Below are 22,634 nucleotides of genomic sequence, written 5' to 3'. Positions count from 1 at the left end.
AAGTCATCAGCAGTACATCAAGATTTGATGTTGGCTCAACATAACTGAAGCTGAGCAAACATGAGCCGGAACATTCTGGTGAGTTGAATGAAATGTTGCATAACCATCTACAAATCAATTTACCATGTCAATGACAGTTTGAAAAGTGTAGTTTTCCTCAGAAAAACAGTGCTACATTGATAACTGTAATACATTCCGCACTTCAGTACCTGAAAAGATTATGAAACACAGTCCTAATGTACATGAAAACAGATACCAGTTGAAACACATCCAGTTTCACTGCAATCATCAACTGAAATAATTTCCTAATCTTTTTACAGTAGCAGTTACAAAAATGTCATATTTACATCCATATTTTAAGACAGTTGAACCCATGAGCCATAGAAGTTGTGAAATTTTTAAATCAATATTGAACTTGTTGGAAAACATTGAGGAAATACAGTGACCTACTTGTATACCATCAGTTCTAGTTTCTTCTGAAAACTTCAGTAGCTAAACACGTTCTATGAATAATCAATTTCTACACATGGTGCAAAAGTCTTATCTTGACCAAGAGAATGTAGAAGCAGGACTGTTAGCCAAGTAACTAACTTAACTTGACATTAAACTTGTAAAAGCCTTTGGCAGTGATCTGAAGAATTACTGGACAGCATGCATAATACTTGTATCTCATTATCTTGTGAACGATTCTCAAAACACCCAGTACAAGAAGTCATAGTTGAATAACTTCTCACTATATCCTTCCACTCAGACTAGAATGTCTTACAGGGCTTGTTTCAACTCTCATGAATTTGAGTTGAATTTTGATACTGAGCTGATAAAAACAATGAATGATGCAGTGATTCACACCAAAGTCCCTAATGGAAAAGAAGGGTCAGAACTGTGCAAGTACGCATCTTCTCCTCAGTAGGGATGAGGTGGATGTACAGAAATTAGCTTGGTTTAGACCTTCTGATATGATCTTTCCAAATGAGGAAGATCTTAGTGACACAGACTTCCATCAATTATGATATGTTGACATTACTGTGTTTTGTTAAGATGAAGACTGTGAGAGCAATAGCAGCTGAAATAAAACTGAAAACTTTTCTGAATGACAACTTTTATAAAAGATTATTTTGTAAATCCATGCCAAAATATGAATGTTTGATTTTTGTTAAACCAATGTTTAAGAATTCCTCTTATTGTCTGTATAAAGTCCCCCAGTGATCTGCATTCAGACAAATATCCCAGGCTGAATCAGGGTATTTGTTTACCATCCTTTGTGACAGAGAAGCTTGGGTTGCCTTAGTTCATTCCTTAGTCTTTAGGAGACAACATAGAAATCTTACCTCTCTTTTGTTTTACCTCCTGAAGCAGCAGGATATTGGAAATGAGGTGTGTTCGGTGGCCTTGATTTTCAATTCCCAGTTTTCTAAGATCAACTTCTGTAAGATGGAATAAATCCTGTAGCAAATGCCAGAGTAAGGAAAAAATTATGCTATTAATACAGGAGAATCCAAGTGTCTTCCAAATATGTTTACTGTTTCTGGTACCGTAAATTACATAATACCAAATGATCATATTCAACAGCATATTCACATTTTATATGAAGCCCCTTTGTCATGATAAGGTATGTCATTGAAGGAACAAGGTATTTTTATTTAAAAATATTAATTCCTTGTCTCTCAATTTTTTTCCTCAAAATAAATCTGGTCAGCTTTGCTGGAGAATTTCTAATCCCCTTTGATTAAACAACTCCTTTGAGTAAAAATCCCTAAAAGTGCTATTATGCCAATTGCACTTAGTGAAGTAAGATAATCTCAGCATGAACTGATAGGAATAATGATTTTAGAAAGGAAGGTTTTGTATAATGAAGAGGATATTCACTGTAATAATAGACAACATGAGTTGTGACGCTGTTTTGAAGAACAAGAATTTCTATATCGTACATTTGAGTAATCAAACCTGAACTGTTTTCTCCTAATCCACTTTCTCCCTGAAAACTCATTACTATTTTACTTTCAAAATAAGCTGCTGAATAGCTCCAGATATTATTTATAAGGCAGTACAGAATTTCAATTTGATGTTGATTTATAAGGAGGTACAAAATTTCATTTGATGATGAAAACTTTCAGAGCAAATAGAAGACATATCCAAATATATTTCTTTATATTTTACTGTCCTTTACTGTATTTTCACTGTAAATAAGATAAAGAGAGGTACATAGAATGTACAGTATTTTATTACTAGCAAGTTATGTTACTGAAAGTGGCTTTTCTGTAATGGAGATTTGCAATTCAGACCCCAGAGCACAAAATGAGATTGATTCACTGTGTAAATAATAAGACCGCTGACACAGAAATTCTAGTGTGAACCACTGTTTCTGAAACTGTAATTTTAAAATCTTTCTTTCAAACAAAAACCACTTCAAAAGCCTGACATTATTTGCTTTAGACTAGTGCTCAAACTACAGAAAGCCTCAATTTCTTAAGTCGCTAGCTAACACTGCTTTAAAAGAAAAAAATGTTCTCACTGTTGGAGAATTTCAGTCATGCCTGAGAATATAATATTCGTTCTCAAATGATAACTCATATGTAACTAATGACATGAAAGTAGAGAGTTGTATAATTCTTACTTCTAATTTATTCCTTTCTAGGTTTGCCCAAATGCAAAAGTTGGTACTAATGTTGAATTCGCATTTCAGTAGAAAGGATTTTTCAGCTTTGGCAACAGTGACAGAGAGTCCCACTGCTTTTCTCAAAGACCCAACACACTTCTCCCAAATCCCAAAATCATCCTCCAAGAAAAACCAAAAAAGGAGTACAAATGCAATATGCCTGCTCTTCAAACTTCAGCAAAAAGTTTGTAAGAAGGAACACAACTAAGATTGCTGTTAATTCCAGTACCAAACAGCAGATGCTTCGGGTAACACAATGGAAACTTTTATAGACACATTTTGATTGGATTTTTTTAGTAGCTTGAAAGATCTTACTTAACATTTTCTCAAGAATTTTATTGAAAAAGGACAATTCTCACCTCTATACCATCATATTGTTGAAAGAGCGTGCAATATTCTGCAAGACCAAGCTGGGTCAGCCAGTTAGAAATGGGTAGATACTTCATTATCTACTCTTTCCCAATGCCTATGACTCTGAAAAACAAAACCAAATTACAAATAACATTGTTTAGGAATGGTAAACTGAACTCAGAAAACACTTCATAAATGCAAGTTTCACTATTATGGCCAAAGAGATTAACACTTTTTTTGGCTGCACAGTAAGAGCTAGTTATCTGTGCATTAAAATTTTTACCTTAAATTCACTGTTTCCTTGTAATCCTCATACAAGCAGGGAATGTTGATATAACAAACAAGCAAAACTGTATTTTGTCTAGCTCTTGCAGCTGAATTAATCTTTCAGAAGATGAATCAACAGAGTCACTTGGTACTGTAGTATCAATTAAAATATATTCAGTCTTTGTATTCCAAGAATGTTTGTCAATACCTCATTCAGTGATAATGTAATTCTTTTTATATGTGTGACACATGAAAAACGCATTAAATGAAGAGGAACAGAAAAAGGGGTTTGTTTTCTGTAAGAATATGAAGGGTGTGAATGAAACTGCATTCTCTGTAAGACAGTCAAAATGACTAAGATTCTGTGGTGAGTGTTTGTCCAAGGTGGGAGCATAGATAAAGTCAACCTGTTACAGAATATTTCTAAGGAAAAAAGCAACTGAAAGATTTTTATAGTTTGTTCTCATCATGTCATCTGAATTTGAGTTATCTGTAAAGTAAGATATTTTTCATTACTTTTTCTCCCAGTTGCTAAGATGAAATAAAAGATAGACATTAAGATGGACATATGATGGATATCAGAAGACAAAAGACATAAAATACTCTCCCGCTTCACTGTTCCATGTAAGCAGTTATGCAAGATCTGCACAGACAAATACTTAAGCTTCCAAGAATTGCGGCATTTATGAAGACATGTCTATGTGCAAGTTTGAGCATAGCCTAAATCAATTCAAGGATGCCCAATTCTAAATCTGTAACTTGTGATCTGAACATCTTTTTGTCAGAACACTGATGCGAGAAGCAGGAAATGCTCATGTTCAGACACCTAGTGCATGTAATCATATCTTTTTTGTTATTTTATTTTTAGTTTGAGATCTTTCTCTCATCTATACTTCAGAAGAAGTAGCTGCTCATTAGCTCTGGATAAACCAACTCTAATTATGACTTTTCAGCTACAAACCACATGTTCTAATACATCTGCCTACCCTGAACACACAAGAAGCTGCCCCAAAGATTTTTGTCCCAGAAGCTGTCCCAGATTTTTGGGATAGAACCACTAAGGCTACATGACTTGCTTCTATTTATTCAATCAGCAAAGAGTCGGTGTTGCTTTCTGTGAGATGGGGAAAGCAATTTAGTATTTTCATAATTCTTGGAACAGTAGAAAAGCTTTTATGTCTTTTTTTGTTTGTTTGTTTGTTTTAAATAAAAATTGTGAACCTAAAAATACTATTCTGCAGAAAGGTAAGCCACGGTAGCAGTATTATTTGTGTCAATGGACAAAACATTCCTAGAAATTTTTTAACAGTATTTCAGTTAGAACTGTAACTGTTAGTAATATACAAAATGTTTTGGACCAGACATTATGTTGGAAGCCTCTGTGAATTTTACCTCTGTGCTCAGCCTTGGAAAAAAGACAAAATGGTTGCACTTCAGAGACACATACACAGATACACCGCGGAAGTTTTAATTCTGGAACTTGTCACCTCATAGTATGTTAAAGAACAAACCTGCTTTTGCAAGATTTTTCAAATTTTCAAGTCATATCATGAAATCCCTCTATTTTCCATTGGAATACTGTATTATATTATTTGCTTTATTGCAGATTTTTTTTTATTGTGAAAATATTGCAGGCTATGGATGATAAGTATACATCTAAAGAACTGTGGCATTCCAGTAACTAAGAGTAACATTGACCAGAAAATCTCCACATTTAATTGACACACCACTAAAGAATTTCCTTGAGGAATGTTAAAGCCACAGAGAACATTCTTATGTGAGGCGAGGACAAGCTCAGCCACTGACATCCTTCATTTATGGCTCGTTTTAAACAGGTACTTTCAGATTTCAAGATGGTCAGCATGAAGGGCATATGATTCTCAGAGAGATAAAAGGAAAAAACACAACTAGTTGGCTAAAACAAATCAAACCATGGACAAATACCTCTTTTCTGGTTCATACATTTTAGAGACTTCATATTTGTTGTCATAAAGGGGCTTGTTTTCAAGTTTTCAAGTTTGTTTTCAAACTGTTTAACAACTTCACTAAGAATATATTTTTTAAGACTACAAATGTTATATTTAATTGTGAATACTTAGGATTCCATATTAGTGCATGACAATTAAAAACACCTACAGTAAACTCTAGAAAGTCATCACACTTATCATCCCAGAACAAAGAGAAATTCTGTACTAAACATGAAAGGAATCCCAGAATTTCCACAGAGCAACATTCTCTTTGACAACACAGTGATAAACAGTGGCTATCTAATCTTACTTGGCCAGCTGCATTTGCTCTGTTATTAATTTATACCAAAAAACCCGAAACCAACAAAGAAATGCAAACCAAAGTACCAATACCCCCTGTCACCCAAACCCCCATACTAAACAAAGTTCAAGCAGAGAATGTTGGTACCCTTGTATGACAAGATACTAAGAAATACAAGATGCAATGCTTTCAAATATACTGCAATTACACCTTTGAATGGGATTATTTATGGCACACTTTTACATGCTATTAAGTCTTTGCTAACACCTTGGTAAACTTATCCTTTTTGTTTTAATGAAAAATTTGTTCCTATAGCTGAAGGAGAAAAAAAATGTCCTTTCTCTCACAAGGTAACTAATTGCCTTTCTGATCTTTCTGCTAATGGTAATTCTGATGAATAAACCCAAATAACTCTTATTTAACCAATATTACACTGTTCATTGGATGCAGAGTACAGCCTAGTCGTCAAGCCTCAAGATATAGTCGTAGCCTGATCAAAGTTAAGAGTAAAATGAAATTGCAAAACAAATTGTAAAACCCACCAAATATATAATTATGAGATGTGGTTGTAGGCAGGGGGAGTTTCCTGTTATTCTACTTTTACACTATTTATTTTTATCTTTGAAAACAGGATGAACTTTTCCTTAAAGCAGGTAATGCCAACATTTTTTAAGATGTAAAATATGATTATGAACACACTGGCAAAGTGTATGGCAGATTTTGGGCAGATATTTTTTCCCTACTAGGGAAAGAAATGGGAGAAAAATAAAAATGACAGCATGTATTTCAGAGAGATACAAAAACTCTGTTATACTTATCTGTTCTAAACCCTGTCAGTTTCTGTACATCTAAGGACCTGAAAAAAGACATCATCATAGGTTTAGTCTGGTCACCAGATTTTTGGGATAGAACCACTAAGGCTACATGACTTGCTTCTATTTATTCAGTTAGACTTCTCTTATTACTTAATGAGCTCAAGAGTGAAGTTACTCTGGACTCCTTACATGGAAGGTCTTGCAGAACTATCCACATAATTTATACCATTTCAGGGGTTTTCACACAAAAATAAACAATTTAAATACCACCTAGCTTTGTATCATTCTATTTCTGAACATCACCTGTTCAGAGGTTTTTATGAAATCAAGTTAGTGCTAAAAAGTTACAAAATGAGTAATAATGGGAGACTCCTAGCATGGCTCTCTGATCTTCTGAGCTGAACTTTTACTTTCAGAGTGCTTTCCTGCATTCTCTCTTACAGTTGCAGTCATGCATATTTGGGCACACGTGATGCAAATGTACAAAGTAAGGTGTTTTATACATAGCTTTAAAATCCAATTGTTCACACTACAGTGCTTTACTAGATGGACAAGTCATTGCTTCTTTCCTCTATTACAGCATCCCAGAACCATTAAAAGGTGCTGTTGCTGATGTTGGCTTGTTATGCTGCAAACATAAGGTAAGTAATGTGCAATATCGGATTATTACTTCAGTTATGTCAAATTAGCATCACTGTCATTTTTGAAAAGTGTTTATGACAAAGGCACCATGATTGAATAACTACAAATCACTGTGGGATTATAGTAAATATTCCAGGCACAGTAATTCATGCTCCTTTTTCTGTCTCCCTTTGGGACTCAGTCAGTAATACGACAAGGATCAAGCTACATATCATAGTATAATCCTATCCCCAACAAAACTGCTCATGTGAGTCAGCAGAGCCAGCAATTTCATCTCATCTGGGAAGTCATTTCCCGTATTGTGCCTTTTCTACTTCAGCAAAATTGACTTGGATTGTACTTCCAAATTAAAACTAGCCTCCTGCTGGGACAAATAATTTATTAGTATAAATTATGGGATTTAAATTTATTAGTATAAATTAAATTATTATAACTTGTCCAAATAAGTTTTCTTCAGGTTTTTAATCACTTGAACTTGGCATGCTTTCCTGACTTGAATGAAAGGCCCATGAGTTTTATTTTCAGATTGATTCTGATGTACTGCCACTTCAGATGTACCTTTATCTTTTTCTGTCATCAACAAAATCAACAAACCCTCTAAATTTCAGCCTCAATAAACCTGACCTTCCCATGCAACATCACGTACACCTCAGGTCCTGTGTTGTGGCACTGAGTAATCACACTGACCAAAGGTCTGTCCCCTTTGCTGATCACAACTATTTGTGCTTAACTACGCAATTAATTCAGGAATGTTGTATTGAAATGCACTCAATGTTTGAGTGGTAGAAAGTTTCTGCCATTTGAGTGCTAGTTTCTGAATGCCGTAGAATGAACAACTAAAAAAACTGGAAGTGGTCATGAAGCTTGTGACATCACAGCTAAGGGATCTTACCACCATAATACAAAAAAACCTACCTCTTCTTTTGCAGAGCAGATCAAAATTCTGCTTCTCCTCTCTCTTCTCTAAACAATTTGCCAAGTGTAAGACCTGTTGTAAGTAGTACAGTTAATTTTTGAAAATACACAGATATACAATTTAAGACAGTAAATCTGTATATCAAAAAACAAATGTTTTGTAAAAGGAATACTAAAGGCAGAGTGGGAAATCCAGAAGGTATCAGGCAATGACCCCAAAGCTTGCTTCATCTCCACAGAAGTATTAAAATTTTAGTGAGAAAAGTAATCTCTGAGATTTATTTCTATGGTAATGGTAATCTGCCATAATTTCTATGACACTTGTTCTCGCTTACTGCCTTAAATAAATTTTGCAGTTAAGAAGTGGACACAGTTCTCCTAACCTAATAAAGGTATTGCACTTACAAAAGTCTCTTATAAAGCCAAGTCCATCTTTTCCCCTAGCAAAACGGGAAAGGCACCTGCAAGATGGGACAAGAGACAGAAGCATCAGAAATATCTGAAAAGCAATCCACCAGCAGAATCAAAGTGTCAGACACTGATCAAACAAATACTGACTGGTACTGCGCACTGGTTGCCAGAGAAAGCACTTATTGGGCCAAGGACTGTGGCTAAAAGGAGTTGGAAGCTAGGACCAAAAATTCCTTCTCCTCTTTATTCACAGGAACAGAGGTTGGTACACTGCACGTCAACTGGATGACATCACAAGTAAATGATCTCCATTCTTTTTTAAGATAGGAACAGTATGTAAAACCTTGAAATTTTTGTTAACTCTGCATGAAAAGCAATAAGAAGTGACAATTACTCATTGTGTAATAATTAGTACAATCAGATTCCAACTCTAGACTTACACGAAAAAACATCTTACAAGGGAAGAACTACCTAAGTAAGAAAGTTTCATAGATGGGAATGTCACCTATGTAGAAACCTCATGCACAGGGCATCAAGGGTGAAGAGGGAAAATGAAAGCATAAGAACATAATGTAAAAAAAGCCTTATGTTCTTACAGTGATAATGGTTTAACAAAATGAAACAAAGAAATAAAGTTATCATATTACCTCTGATAAATCCCTGTTATAACATGTCAAAAATACACAAGAAAAACACAAAAAAAGATGTGAGAGAGACCTGACCTGGTAGAGAAAATAACCCAGAAGAAGGGACTCTTATTTCAAGTGAACTTGGGTGTCTTCTTTCCTTCACTGTACATCTACAAAAACACTTGTACTGCTACAAAGCAGACAATAACAATGATCTGCTTATACAGCAAAAGTGAAAATCTGAGACATTAAGCGTCCAGTCAAATCCTGCTACAGATTATGGACTCCTCTGCCATCCAGAACAGAGTCTGCATGCAAACATAAACAAGTTAACGTATCCCAAACTGCAAAATAAAGCAAGTGATGCACAGATTTCCTTACTTTGGCCAACTGTGTTCTGGGAACAACTACAGTAAAAAGATTTGGTAATTCTCTAGGGAGTGCAGCACTCTAAGTCACTGTAGCTTTTTGATTCAGTGCAAAAATCAGCACCCTTGAACAGGAGAAATTATGAAGCTGCATGGAAAATTTCAGTCCTGGTTTGTAATACCCAAGAGGTTTAAAATCTGGGTTTTTTTGCTTTAGAACAATCTGAAAGTCTTTTAAGCATACTAAGTTGATGCATTCTCAATCAATCCCCTTCTCTCTTAATGAAATGACAGGCTTGATTAAGATCTCTATCTCTTTATTCCATGGGAGTCTATGCAGAAGCTGTATCACTGAGAAGTGACCGAAACACACATTTTACAAGAATCATATTTCAGGATTTGTTGAAAAGAGATGAGTACAGGAAAACAGTAGCAAAAACAAAGCAAAACTGTACCACCAAATATACCACTATCTTGCAACACTTCATTCACAAACAGATCAAAACAAGCACTTAAATTCAAGCACTGACTGTATTACATTGAATTTAAAATACAAATGAAAGACTGGCCTACCAAAACTTCTAAACCACTGTATTTTAAAGTCATAAACAGTATTTGCAATATAAGTGTTAACAAATAAATATATTTTAAAAAATCCTAAGACTGTGTACATATGAGATTTAACTTTTACTTTTCTTTCCTCTTTCTTGGAACTTCTAGGCAATTAATTTCAAGCTTTTCTCTGAACTGTGACTATTAAAGCATAGTTTAAAACTCTGAAAAACTAAAACACAGTTCTATGGAAAATTTGAAATTGAAAATGAATTGTAATGTCTAAGAAATAAATTTAATTTTTGCCATAAAGCAAATGACAAACTAGTTTGCTTGTAGGATACCATAAGCTGCAAGCTTTTCATACTTATATTGCTACCAATTAGCAATATTATTTATTAATACTATTAGTTTGTGTGCTACAAGCTAGGTAGACATAGGTGAACTTCATAGGTTGTTTATAGTTACATTGTGAACTATCACATTTTCATCAAATGAGTTAAATTAAAGCACAAGTCTGATAATCTTATAGGATAAGGATATGGTGACAACTCCTCCTAGTGGAAGCACATCTGACACCATAAAATTCAGAAACACAGATTTCCTAGGTATCATGCTCCGTTTTTACTGGTACTAGCTAGCTCTGCACTTTTTCTACCCTTTACTGAATTAAACTAGTCTCATCCAACTTCTCAGTACTATAGAAAAACATCTATGAACTTTTAAGGAAGGTGAAAATAATTTCACTTTAAAGCTTGATATAATACTATACATTAGTATAACATGGTTTCTACACATTGCTGAGAATTAGGTTTCAAATTAATCGAAAGCACTCTTTTACTGTAGGACTATGTGTCACCACCATCTCTTAAAACTGTGGGTGAGACTGATGTGATGCAAAGTAACTTACATTTATCGTGAACAATGAAGCTCTGCTGATTTACTGGTGCTGGGAATGCAGCTCGCAGTGTCTCCTTTTTGCTTCCTCTTTCACTCATACTTTGTTTCAACTGTGCCAGGAATGATTTCCATGTGAATGAATCCCCTACGCTAATCTGAATAGACTACTCTGTTCACCCAATTCCATCTCCAAGGCTCCGACTGTCACAGACATTACACATGCTGTTCAAGCCTCAACCTAGAGGAGTGGTTTTACCAGAATAGCTCAGAGCAGACAGAGCTACTTAGGAATATGCAGCATCACGTAACATGCTGAACAGACTATCAATACTCTTAATTCATTTATTTTAGTCCCTGATTTGCTTCATGTTTCCTTGTTCAAACTGTTTTAAGTCTGAAATATTCTGGGTGAAATTTTGAGAAATTGTGAAGGATGTAAGGGTACTGGATTCTTTGAAAAGAAACTATTAGCATAAATGTTGGAAGTCTAGACGCTGAAGGGGTACTTCTAACATGGATTTTTATATAATTTCAACATTTAGCAAATCTGTTGCACACTACAGAGAAACAAATACAAAACATTACTCAACTTGCATATGCTGTTCTGGCCAATGTTTATGTAAAGGTAAGTAGTCTACAAAGTACCAATCGGGAGTTAAATACATACTGACTCAGCAACTCAGCAACCACACAGCAGATTTTCATGCCAGACATCTCACAAAAAATACTACAGACATTAAGCTACTTTATGTCAGACTTCAAATCAAGTATTTTCAGTTGATGGGATGTCAGTACTTATCAACAGTAGCTTACAAGAAACAACTGAGACAGTGGTTCAAATTCTTTATGTACTGCTTATAGAAGGCATAGACTAACCACCCTTCATTTATTCTCCTTACATACAGGAGTCTAACTTTCTCCGTTTCATAACATCAACATATTTTTAATTATTGAGCCAAAGCTCTAAAACAGAAGCAGAGTTTTTCACACAATCTTATTCAAAGGGGAACATAATGTCACTCATGTCCTGCGTAGAAAATGGATAAATGAGTTTAAAAGATGGTCTATGCAGATAAAACAACAAATAAAATATTATTTAAAACAAAGACAGACACAACCAGGATTTCTGAAAGCTCTTACAGGATGAATTACTAAAAGCTGTGGTGGCATGCTGGGGTAGTAAATATACCTGTATACTTATGTTCTTACAACACATGTAAGAGCAAAAGTTTGTCTTAGGAAGAAATTTTTGGCCAATTCATGCAAATGTTCTTGCATTGCATGTGGAATGCAGATGTGGCACGAAGCTGCTCCACTAGTAAAAATTAGTTCAAAGAATTCTGAAAGTATCACTTTGCTCTTGCAAATCTTAACAATACTTGACCCAGTGGATGGGCAATTCCCTAATTCTGTCTCTACAACCAAATTAGTCATTGTACATTCTCCTGCCACTGGTCTAAAGTTAAAATGAATGTACCTTGTATGTTTTTTGATTCCCAAAAATGGCAAATGTTTGTGCTTAATGCAAGTGATATGACAGCAATCAGGTGACCAAGTATTAATGAACCTAGCACATCACCAGAAAAGACTAGTACAAATCTCCAAATACAAGCAACTTAGCAGATCTTTTGAAGGCTACAGCTAATTGTAACACTATTTATGTGATCAGACTCAAATGAATAAATACAACTAAGATAACCCAACACTTAAACAGAAAGTGCTGGTCACTACAGTGTAGTAAATCTTTCCTCTTTCTGTATGTGTGTGTGGTCTTCTGTAGCTATATGGGAGCTCATCCTACCTGCACCAGCAGCATGTTAGTTCAGTGCTGAAATTGAGCCAGTATTCAATGTTGAAAAGACTCCACAGCTGCTTCTCAGCTTGAACAGCCAGAGCCTATAATGCATCCAACAGTAACAGACTCTAAATACATATGCCATATAAACAGAAATCTGATTAAAGCTAGCATGCTAGGCTCTCTGTGGGGAGAGAGGATGAAGAAAAAAGGAGTTTACATCTGTGATTCTATGCTGAAATTTTACTGTGGACTGATCCAACTTCAACATTCTAATCCTGCTCCTTTCAATTCCTCAGCGAAATTGATCCAGAAGTTCCTCACTGCCATTGCATAAAGTCTACCATTTGTGTGGTCAGATGCTAAACTGGATACATGAAATGATCCTGTTTTGCTGAAAACATAAAATTGTGCCCATGCACCAGTGTGTATTTTTTTAAAAATGTGCAGATCCAGGACCACGGCCTGTCTCAAGTTCTATAACTACTAGTTACTGCAATGGGTTTCTGAATGTTTTATCATTTAATACAATTCCTCTTTAGCTCTTCTGCCCTTCAGAATAGGAAGGAAATAGTAGGAATGCCATATTTTTTTTAATAAGGCTGCTCACAGAACTTCTGAAAAAGCTCCACAATTTTTATTTTTTTTTTTAATATTCTTTTCATTTGACTTCTGGTCTTTGAAACTTTATGGTTAACTTGGATCTTTCAAGAAATTATACAAATGTGTGTTCTAGAAATAACACAGGTTTCTTTTGTAAAAGGCTGAGATATTTGCATGGCTAATTAAGTCTGGGATTTGAGTGCTGTCTAATCTACCAAAATTGACTTGTGATAAGAATCAAGCTGGCAGCAGAAATAACAACGAAATACATCACAGGTGCGTTTGCTAAATCATGACCAACAGAAAAATGCACTCTCAAGTTGTGCTTCATTCTGCACCCACATGGCAGTTTTTGCTACGTAACAAAAGGAAGGACTACGGTGGCACTTCTCACATATCCCAGTGCTAAATCAATCTTAGCTTAAGACACTAAATGTGTTTTGAGCAAGCCAAGCTGAATTTGCATTGAAATGGATTAGAACAAAAAGTTAATTTATCTAACTTTATTTAATTGGTTTCTTCTTTTCTGCAAGAGCTTAGTAGTCCTGAGTCTTTTCACTCTGCAATCTACCTTTGCTCTTGTGTATGTGTTCTTAGTGCTTGGCTGCTCTAAACTCTTGATCTGTGTAGTTAACAGATTAACAGGATTTGTCTTCTCCTTCCTACTCTTTACTGCAAGCCACAAAGTCATGCCTACATTTTCCTATCTACTTACGCACTCATTTTTGTTGACTTTTATTTTACAACAGAGTGAAAAGAACTGTTTAGGGGTTAGGAGCAGAACATAACATGCTAGTTGCTACCTCCAGATTGAAAAAACTGCATGATAAGCAATAACAAAAATTTAACTTTAGTTGTCAATTCGACACCTTCAGAAAGTAAAATCAGTTGCTGAATTTGTTTCTTTTTAATCAACTCATAATGAAAAAGGAAAAGAAAAATAGTGCATTTCCTGAAGATGATCAATAATCATAGAATCATTTGGTTGGAAAATACCTTTAAGATAGTCAAGATCAAATAAACAGGTTTATTAAAATAAACTGTTGTATTCAATGAGTATGATTCTGTAAGGCACTGGGCACAAAGCTGGAAAAAATGAGGTTTAATATAAATTCTGTTTTAATTTCAGATTGATGTTTTCTCTGTTTTCTAAATGGAATGTCCTTGTATACTTGGCAGTTAGGGCTAGAACTCACAATACTACGTAACTTGCACTGAGACAACTAGCAATAAAAAAAAGTATCACTAAAAGTTGGGCTAAAAATTGTAACATATAGGAAGCTGCTTTATGGAGAGCTCAGTCATAAAGGGCAAGATGGGTCATAACCTCACCAACTTTCTTAATAGGTCAATCTGTCTGTAAGAGTCAGACAGATCCTTTACTTACAAGTGATTCTATATGCAAAAAGCAGTAACTTGGTTTGTAGCATACCTTTGGACCCAAACAGCTAACAAGTTTAAATGTTAAAATACTTGGGTTCCAGTTGGAGAAAACACTAGTAGCAAGTCAGGAATATCTTTGAATCATCTGAGCTTACATGCAAAAATACTACCAGTCATATTTTTGTAAATGCAGGGCAAGTCTCATAAACAAAGAACTACTTCCTTTCCCTTTGAAGATACGGTATAGGCAGTGCCAGGAGTACTAGAGACAGATAAAAAGCACCACAGGTAGATAAAACAAAATGCTGAGCCAGTTTAAACTTGCAATGCCAATTCAAATATGTTCAGAATATTTTTGATTAATTTTGTGGTAGCAAGCTTAATTCCTTACCAAATCTGTCTACATACCAGTTTTATTGGTATTTCTGCAGATAGTGCAAAGGATTTCTTTCCAGTCCCTTCCTGTTTCCCTCCTGCTCTGTGAGGCAGTGTTACTGCATTCAAGCCATGAACCATCCTTAAATGGAGGCTGGATTCTACTGATTTCTCAGTCATCACCACTGAGCTTTCCTTACCTGCCGACTTCTGTTCTGCAGCATTTCTCATGACAAACTGGTACTGACACTGTGCTGTGCACTGACCCTCTTCCTCAGAAGCTGTCCAGCCTTGCCTCACCATATTCTGTAGCAATCTGCTCCAGTAACAGCACGAGTGCAGAGGTTGGATGATCCATACTGCTGCAGTGTAGGACACCTTCCAGTAGAACTTTGGCTCTCACTAACTTAGAGGATCTCAGCTGAGGTTCAGAGCAAAGCTGATTGCTTCAGCCAAGCCCTTAATTTGCAGCAGTATCTGAACACCTATTCAGTGTATAAGTGTATCTTAGTTTGGGTTAAAGTCCTAATACACTGCAGGTGAAGCACTGGGCTTCTACCTGTAGTATTTTGACTTTGGTTGTGTTGGCTGTAATCCTGCAATTACCAGATAAACTCATGACAAGTTTTAGAGTGTATCATGTGCAAACTGAAAGGAGAGCTTCAGTGCTTTTAAGCATTGGAGTTTAACTTACTAAACATTTCCTCTGACATCTGTCTGAAGCTCTATGTATTTGCATTAGATGAACAAAAGACAGGTCAGTTACAACTCTCTGCAGTGGTAACAGCAGCTCTGCCTTGAAATATTTCCCTTCATTTAATACCCCACCTATGTCAAAGACATTCTAAGTATTTACAGTACAAAAGTATATCTGCATGCAAGAGTAACACTGACTTGTACATCAGCAGTAGTATTCCCCATAATGGAACTAAGCCAGAACCAGTTCATCTCCTGTCCTGGAGGGCTTGCTCTATAGAAGGCTCTCCAAGTGAGGCTGCATTAGGCTTGCTGCAGGAAGAGGATCTGATCTCTCTTGGAACAGGAAGGTAAGCGATTTTCAAGACTGACAGCATTGTACTGTAAATCCTGCAGTTTATTAGCATAAGTACCTGTGTTAATTTTAAAAGCCTGATAAGCACTGATAAATCTAGAAATTTCATGAAGTGTACCAATCTGTAAAACAGTAGTCATTGTGCTAAAGTGTATAGTTCAGAGAGCTATATTAAAGTCTCACAAGTACTTTAAGCTACAATATAAAGGAATATTTCCATATGATACTTAACATTATATGGAAATTTCCGCTCTCAGTTCTAATGACAGGGCTGGGCATGGATGTACAGAACTTGTACCTGGAAAACAGTGGAACACCTGTCAAGAACACTAATTGATGGTCCCCAAACTTCATAAGTAAAGTAATATGATTAGTTTCCTAGACCATTTTTGCTAATTCTGATATTTTAAAATTTTATTGCAGTTTTTTTGAAGTCATTCTCTCTCTTGGTATAACTAAACTACTCTATTTTATCCTGCTCCTCAAGCTATCTTGTCTTTTATCTTTTCACTTTTCCTCTTACAATTTCATGTACTCCACTTCCAGAGAATCGTTCTAATAATATTTTCAAAAAGTAGGAAATAAGCGTGGTATTAATAAGAAAGACACAGACAGATAAATGTGAGACGCATTAAAGAGGAAGAAAAGAAGTAGCTAAAACCAGTCAGATGAAAAGACATCAAGAAAACTTTAAGCTGAAGTAGGTAGGGAGAGTAAAGAGAATAGAGAGCAGGAGTCTAACATAGACCAAAATAAATAGCTGAAAGTCTGCAGTAAAACATGATCAGAGAAAAAGCTGACACGTGAGAATGACTAACATTTTCCTTGTTTGTTTTTTTTCCCTACTGTTACATGAGCAATAATGCAATTTCACTAGTGGAAGAGTCTGTAAACATGCTAATAGCTCTAGAAGTAGATCAAGAGTTGCCTAGATAATAGGTTTCTATTTTCTAAATACATAATTTTTCTCCCCATTAATAAGAAGAATTCCATAGTTGAATTACATCAGTTGGTATGTTGTCTTCTGACTGAATTCCTGTAAAGTGATGCCGTCCTCAAGGCATTTTTTTTAATAGCTTTATTTTGGCAAGTCTTAAGGGAAAGTTAACAGCAGAGGTATGCAATTTGAAAAAAATTGTTAATATTCTGAGAAGTTGTGTGTAGGGTAAGAAAAAACCACTAATATTGGGGAATTGTAATTAAAAATCAAAAATTACCTTATAGTAAGTAATAATTTCCTTAACTTGGATATCAAGACAGATATATTAAATAATAGTATTTTTCTTTGTAAATGGTATCTGTCTGCATACAAAGTGAGTATTTTTTTTTGTAAAAAAAACCCTAAACAACAAATTCCCCTGCCTGAGTAAACCCAACCAAAACAATCCACAGTGCTTTTCAGTCTACTACACCAAACTGAAAAAAGAAAGTGTATGGAGGAAGTGAAATAAAATTACTCAAAATAGAGGTATTTTTTCTCATTCTAAGATATGTTTATGATGGAGAGCTTCAAAAGCACAAGGATATAATATCCTGTAAATCTTAGCTACTCTTCAAAACCATCACTAGGCTCTATAGCTGAGAAAATAGTTATGCAACAGGGAACTGCTACAGCAAGCTTAATGATGGGCGGATTAGAGTTGAAAGTGAGAGCACTAGACATCCTTTTCTAGCAAAATAGTTCAAATCCCAAATGAGACAGTAGGATAAATGAGCCGGAGGGCCTCCATTCATTCTCCAGCAAACAACACACTACAAAAGGTCCATACATTATGCCAGGAAAATACTCAGCAAGAATGAGAAGCCTTGGAAACAGAAATTCTTGACTAAGAGTCTGGCTGAAGGTCACTGCTCTAACACTGCACAGTTCATGTATTTGCATTTGATTTATTGATATGTAAAGGAATTTCTGAGTTGTTTATGCTCTTTTAGCTCTTGCAAATGATCCAATGATAGAGACAAATACTAATCTTTTCAAGTTTATAGGCTGATGGAAGGGGACTAAAAGAAATGTTTCACATAATTGAAGGAGCTACTAAAACTATATAGATAGTTTTGTAATTTCTATATAAAGGAAAACAGAATTAAAGTTTTCAGTTTCCACACTAGAACCTCGCTATAAATTAATAAGCCTACATCCAATTTGTTTGTTAAGATCTTGTTTAATGGTTTCAGAAAATTCCTGTTAGCTAATTAAACACTGTGAACTTTTACTGATTTGCTAACCCCCTCGTTGACTTTAAAAGAAACCTATGCTACATTGATTTTTTTAATTTTCATTATTCCATGATGCTTAAATCAAATGAGATTAGACACAGTTAAGAAAGCAGCACTAATCTGAAGACACTACTTCACCAAATAAAGTGTCAGGCCTTTCATTAAAAATATACAGAAAAGGCTCCAACAGTGACTAATTTTTTTTTTTTTTTCAGAAACCCTTTTATATGACAAAAAGAGTACTTATCCTGGCATCTAATTATAATTCAAATCATATAATCCACTGCAAAGGATTATGCAATCCTTGCACAATTTGTGTGTGCCATTTACTGCAGGAACCAATAATGCACTGAGATGTGGAACTTCAGTGCAACGAATCAAACACATGGGTGTTCTAACACTGGCACTGGTGATTGCAATCAGCTGCTGAGACACACTGAAAAAGCTATAGACATGAAATTAATGTCTGCTTTCAAGACGTTTAGACTTAGCAGTTTGCTGTTTGAACTCAGTGTACTACTGTGTGTGACCAAAGAGGAAGACACAAAGAAGCACTTGCTCTTTTATGAGCACTTGACTGAATGCATATCCACACAGCAGACATTCATTAATCTGATTCACCGTTACAATGATTGTAAACTGCTGAACGATTTTCCTGGACTCCAACCTGATAAATACTGTCTGAGAGTATTCTTTAGCCAGACACATGTATCTTTCTCTAGCTGGTGTACCCAACTCTAGAAATACAGTGTGGTGATTCAGCAGTAGGGACTGTAAGGTATGTCATGCTTCATCTTTTGAAAGCAAAACCCACCTACAAATATGTAATTCAGAGTATCTTATAATTCTGCCATCCAAGCAACAAAGGCACGACATCTCATCTCTTGAAATCAAATTTCTAAGCCCATAAAGTGCAACTGCCTCTATCAATAGTACCTGCACTTTGGCTCTTCTTGTGTTGCAGCACACTGGCTGCAAGACTTTGAGGAAATGAGCTTGAAGAGCAGGACACACATGGATCCTTAAAGCTTCAGCCCAGGCAAAACCATCACATAAAAAAGGGAACGGTTAAATTAATTGCATCATGAGGGTCTTGCCCATGGATGATTAATGCATTTCAAAGTTCTTCCTTAGCTGATAGCATGGCACATAGAAATAGAAACCAGACTCTGGCTCCTGCACATAGAACTAAAGCCATCACAAGCAAGTCAAGAACATGACATAAATTACATAAATTGCTGTTGTAGCTAAGTTTATTTGCATAGTGAAAAATCTTTCTTTGATGGTGCCAGCTGCTGGTGAGAAGAATGTGTTTGGTGTCATTGTAAGAACAGCTAGAAAGAGTAGTATTCTGATATTACAGTTATCACAGAGGTGAATGTGCAAACAAGAAATGGTTGGGAGAGATCAAAACAACCATGTTTAGAAATAGTATGTTATATATATAACACTATTTTTACCAGCATTTCGGCACCCTCTTGTGTTGACTGGTGCTCAGAGTTAAAATTCTGAGAAAAAATCCACTCTAACCTTACAAACTGTGAAGACATGCCTCATATAGATAAACAAAGAATCTTCCTATTCTAAAGCACAAAACTGTAAAGCACAAAGTCTTTTAAAACCAAGAAAAATTCTGAAGAACTATAACCCAATCCATGTAATTCAATAGCAAGAAACTTCTGTCCGAATATCAACAAAACCCTTGTGGTTTTGATAGTTTGGTGAAAGAGTTACTTCTTAAATGTCTCTTTAAATAATTTATTCTTAAAAGGTTCTTTGTTTTCAGTTATGTATTATCCTAACATTAATTTTTTTACTAAAGCAATGTTAAAATGAAACTCTCCTTTTGCTATGTATCATCCCTCACAAAGAAGTTGGTGCTTGTGCCATGACTGCAACATTTTTCCAAGAGCCAAAACAAGTACAGTCATGTGCACTGAGCTCTGAGCAGCGCTGCTGTGAAGGAGGAGAGCAGACATTACACTGCTGGGTATTACAGCTGCCGTTTTCCTAAGCCTTTTCTGCCATCCTCCAACAGCATTAGCTCACAGACATTTACATGCAAACTTGTCTATGTAGCACATTTCAAATCTTTTCAATACCTGTGATTGCATCTTTTTAATTGGTAGTAAAGCCAACATAAACCTATCAATTACAAAGCACAAATGTTTCTAATATATCCCTGTATTTTTCCTCAAGATTCTGCCTTATTTTTTTCAAAGTCAACTGAAAAGATATATGAAAATCAGACTAATTTTATCTTCCAAATAATTTAGATTGATAAATTCACAAAAAAATATAAAGCCAATTCATAACTCTGAAAAAATAAAATTGCCCTCAGCACAATGCAACATGAGAAGAAAGTTTCCTTGTATTAACTAACTTGCAAATGGTTGACATATAAAATTTTTGTAAAAAATATAGACCATCTAAATTCTTATAAACATTTCTCTCTCAAAGTATTACAACATTACAAAAAATATTTCAATCTAATTATCTTTGGATTTGACAATACACCTTCCTATTATATATTCACAGTTATTTTAATTCAGAATTTTTAAAATCACTACTAGCATACTGAGCAATAGCTGTCACAATTGAGATCCAAAATTAAAATCTTTCCAGATTTTAAACCCACAAAAACTTGATTTGGAAACATCTGCTGACACATGTAATTATTTGTTACTAACCACCAAGCACTGTTTCTAACAATAAGACTGTACAGGTTAATAAATAGATATACAACAGTTCTTACCATAGCAGGAGGCTATCACGGTCTACTGTGTGCTCTTAAAATGCAAGAGCTTCTTGACAAAAGACACACCTTGAGAAGTTCGGTGCCCAATCAGCAGTCAGACCTGCCCAGGAGACAGCAGCTGCTGAATCACAGTGACGATAATTGAGCAGTGAGGTTGGATCTTTTCCTCCCTAAATCAAGGAGAAATTGAATACCGTGTTGAGTAAACTTTTTCACACTTTAATTTTAATTATTATTTTTACTTTTCTACCAGGTGAAAAATGTACTATTTGCCAATGAGCCATTGTGAAATACAAAAATTCCTACTTTCAGCTGCCAGTTTTGCAGGCTTCTTCTTAAAAAAATATTTCTAATTAAAAATTATTTTTAAAAAGTTTACTTATAAACTGGAAGAAAGAAGAAAATCTAAATATCACCACTCCCCCCACCCTCAACAAAATTATTTAATTCATGTCAATGTAAAACTATGCATGTGCTTGAAACACGCTCCATCAGTCCCGAGTTCAACAGACTAACAGAGAGAGGTAAACTTATCTATTCCTGGCATCACATTATATTTTGTAATGCATTATTATTAGTAGTATTAGTATTGATAATAGTATAAGTATTTATTAGTTAGTATTGATAATACTATTAGTATTTATTAGTATCATTTAGTTATTATTGATATAGTATTAGTATTTATTATTAGAATTGATAACAGTGATGATGGTGATGATATGGAAGTTACTCAAAAGTGCCAGTTAGGATCACTCCCCATCCACCCAGGCTGTATATCTGCCCTGCAAACATTGGTGCTCTCAAAACCTAGGTGTCCAAGTGCATCACTTTGCAGCACTTTATCCAAGGACTGTTTCCTCCCGGGTACTGATGCTGGGCAGAAGATCCCGGTACTGAGGAATCAGTGATGGCCATAAGAGGCCCAGGCCAGTGCTGTGCTGATGCAGAGCCTGGCGGTCAGGCCGTGCTGTGTGACACATCTCCTGTGGCTGTAGGACACAGCCCGCAGGGAGCTCTCACTCCATACCGCTCATTATACTGACTGTGTGTCCTTGTCTTCATCTAAAAGTGCAGCAAACAGTTCTTAAGTGAACTGACTTTCTGTTTGTAGACATGAGAATTAGAATTGTTTTAAGAAAATCCTGTAAGAGTTCAAAAAACCAGAATGTCAGATGTCCCTTCCCTGGACAGGATCTGCCCAGTGTACTGAGCTCTGATTTGAGACCTGTTCAATACTACACAACTCAGCACTTGGAAGGAAACAAAACAACCAACATTACCCTTTTCCTTTACAATGTTAGCCACAACAAATGGTATTTTAAGCAATACTTTATAGTCTGTCTTCCTTACTGAGACCACAACAAACCCATATTTCATGATGCAAATCAACAGGTCACTAATTTGCTTTTAGATATAACCCAAAGGAAGTTAACATCAGGAGTGTTAAAATTCATAAGCTGAAAACTAATGATTCTGCTTTTATATAAGGATGTTAAACTGCATTGGTCTTGCAGGTGTAAATTCCCATGTCAGATGTATGTCACACAAGCTTTGCCAACACAGAGATAGCAAAACAATCTGAATTTCTGATTTTATTAAGGAGGAAATTAATACAGCCTGGGAAACTGATTTCATCATGTTCTACCATATTTTACCTGCACACTCACTCTAAACCCAT

General features: G+C 35.4%; 1 protein-coding gene across 1 annotated transcript in view; it reads right to left on the bottom strand.

Moving 5' to 3' along the window:
• BCAR3 (BCAR3 adaptor protein, NSP family member) overlaps positions 1–3,130 on the bottom strand; it is a 69,291-nt gene extending 66,161 nt beyond the window's left edge. The window contains exons 1-2 of the mRNA XM_088060266.1: positions 3,016–3,130; positions 1,329–1,443 (exon numbers count right to left, since the gene is read on the bottom strand). Coding sequence (XP_087916392.1) covers positions 1,329–1,443; positions 3,016–3,102 — 202 coding nt within the window. The 5' untranslated portion in view covers positions 3,103–3,130. The remainder of the gene's footprint in view (positions 1–1,328; positions 1,444–3,015) is intronic.
• Positions 3,131–22,634: the final 19,504 nt, after the last annotated feature.

The sequence above is a fragment of the Pseudopodoces humilis genome, chromosome 10 (assembly GCF_049639895.1).
Source record: "Pseudopodoces humilis isolate 2021_Gansu_Grassland_sample_001 chromosome 10, ASM4963989v1, whole genome shotgun sequence".
In the NCBI taxonomy this organism is placed as follows: domain Eukaryota; kingdom Metazoa; phylum Chordata; class Aves; order Passeriformes; family Paridae; genus Pseudopodoces; species Pseudopodoces humilis.
The sequence above is the reverse complement of the archived record's forward strand: the minus strand, read 5'-3'. Positions and strand labels throughout refer to the sequence as shown.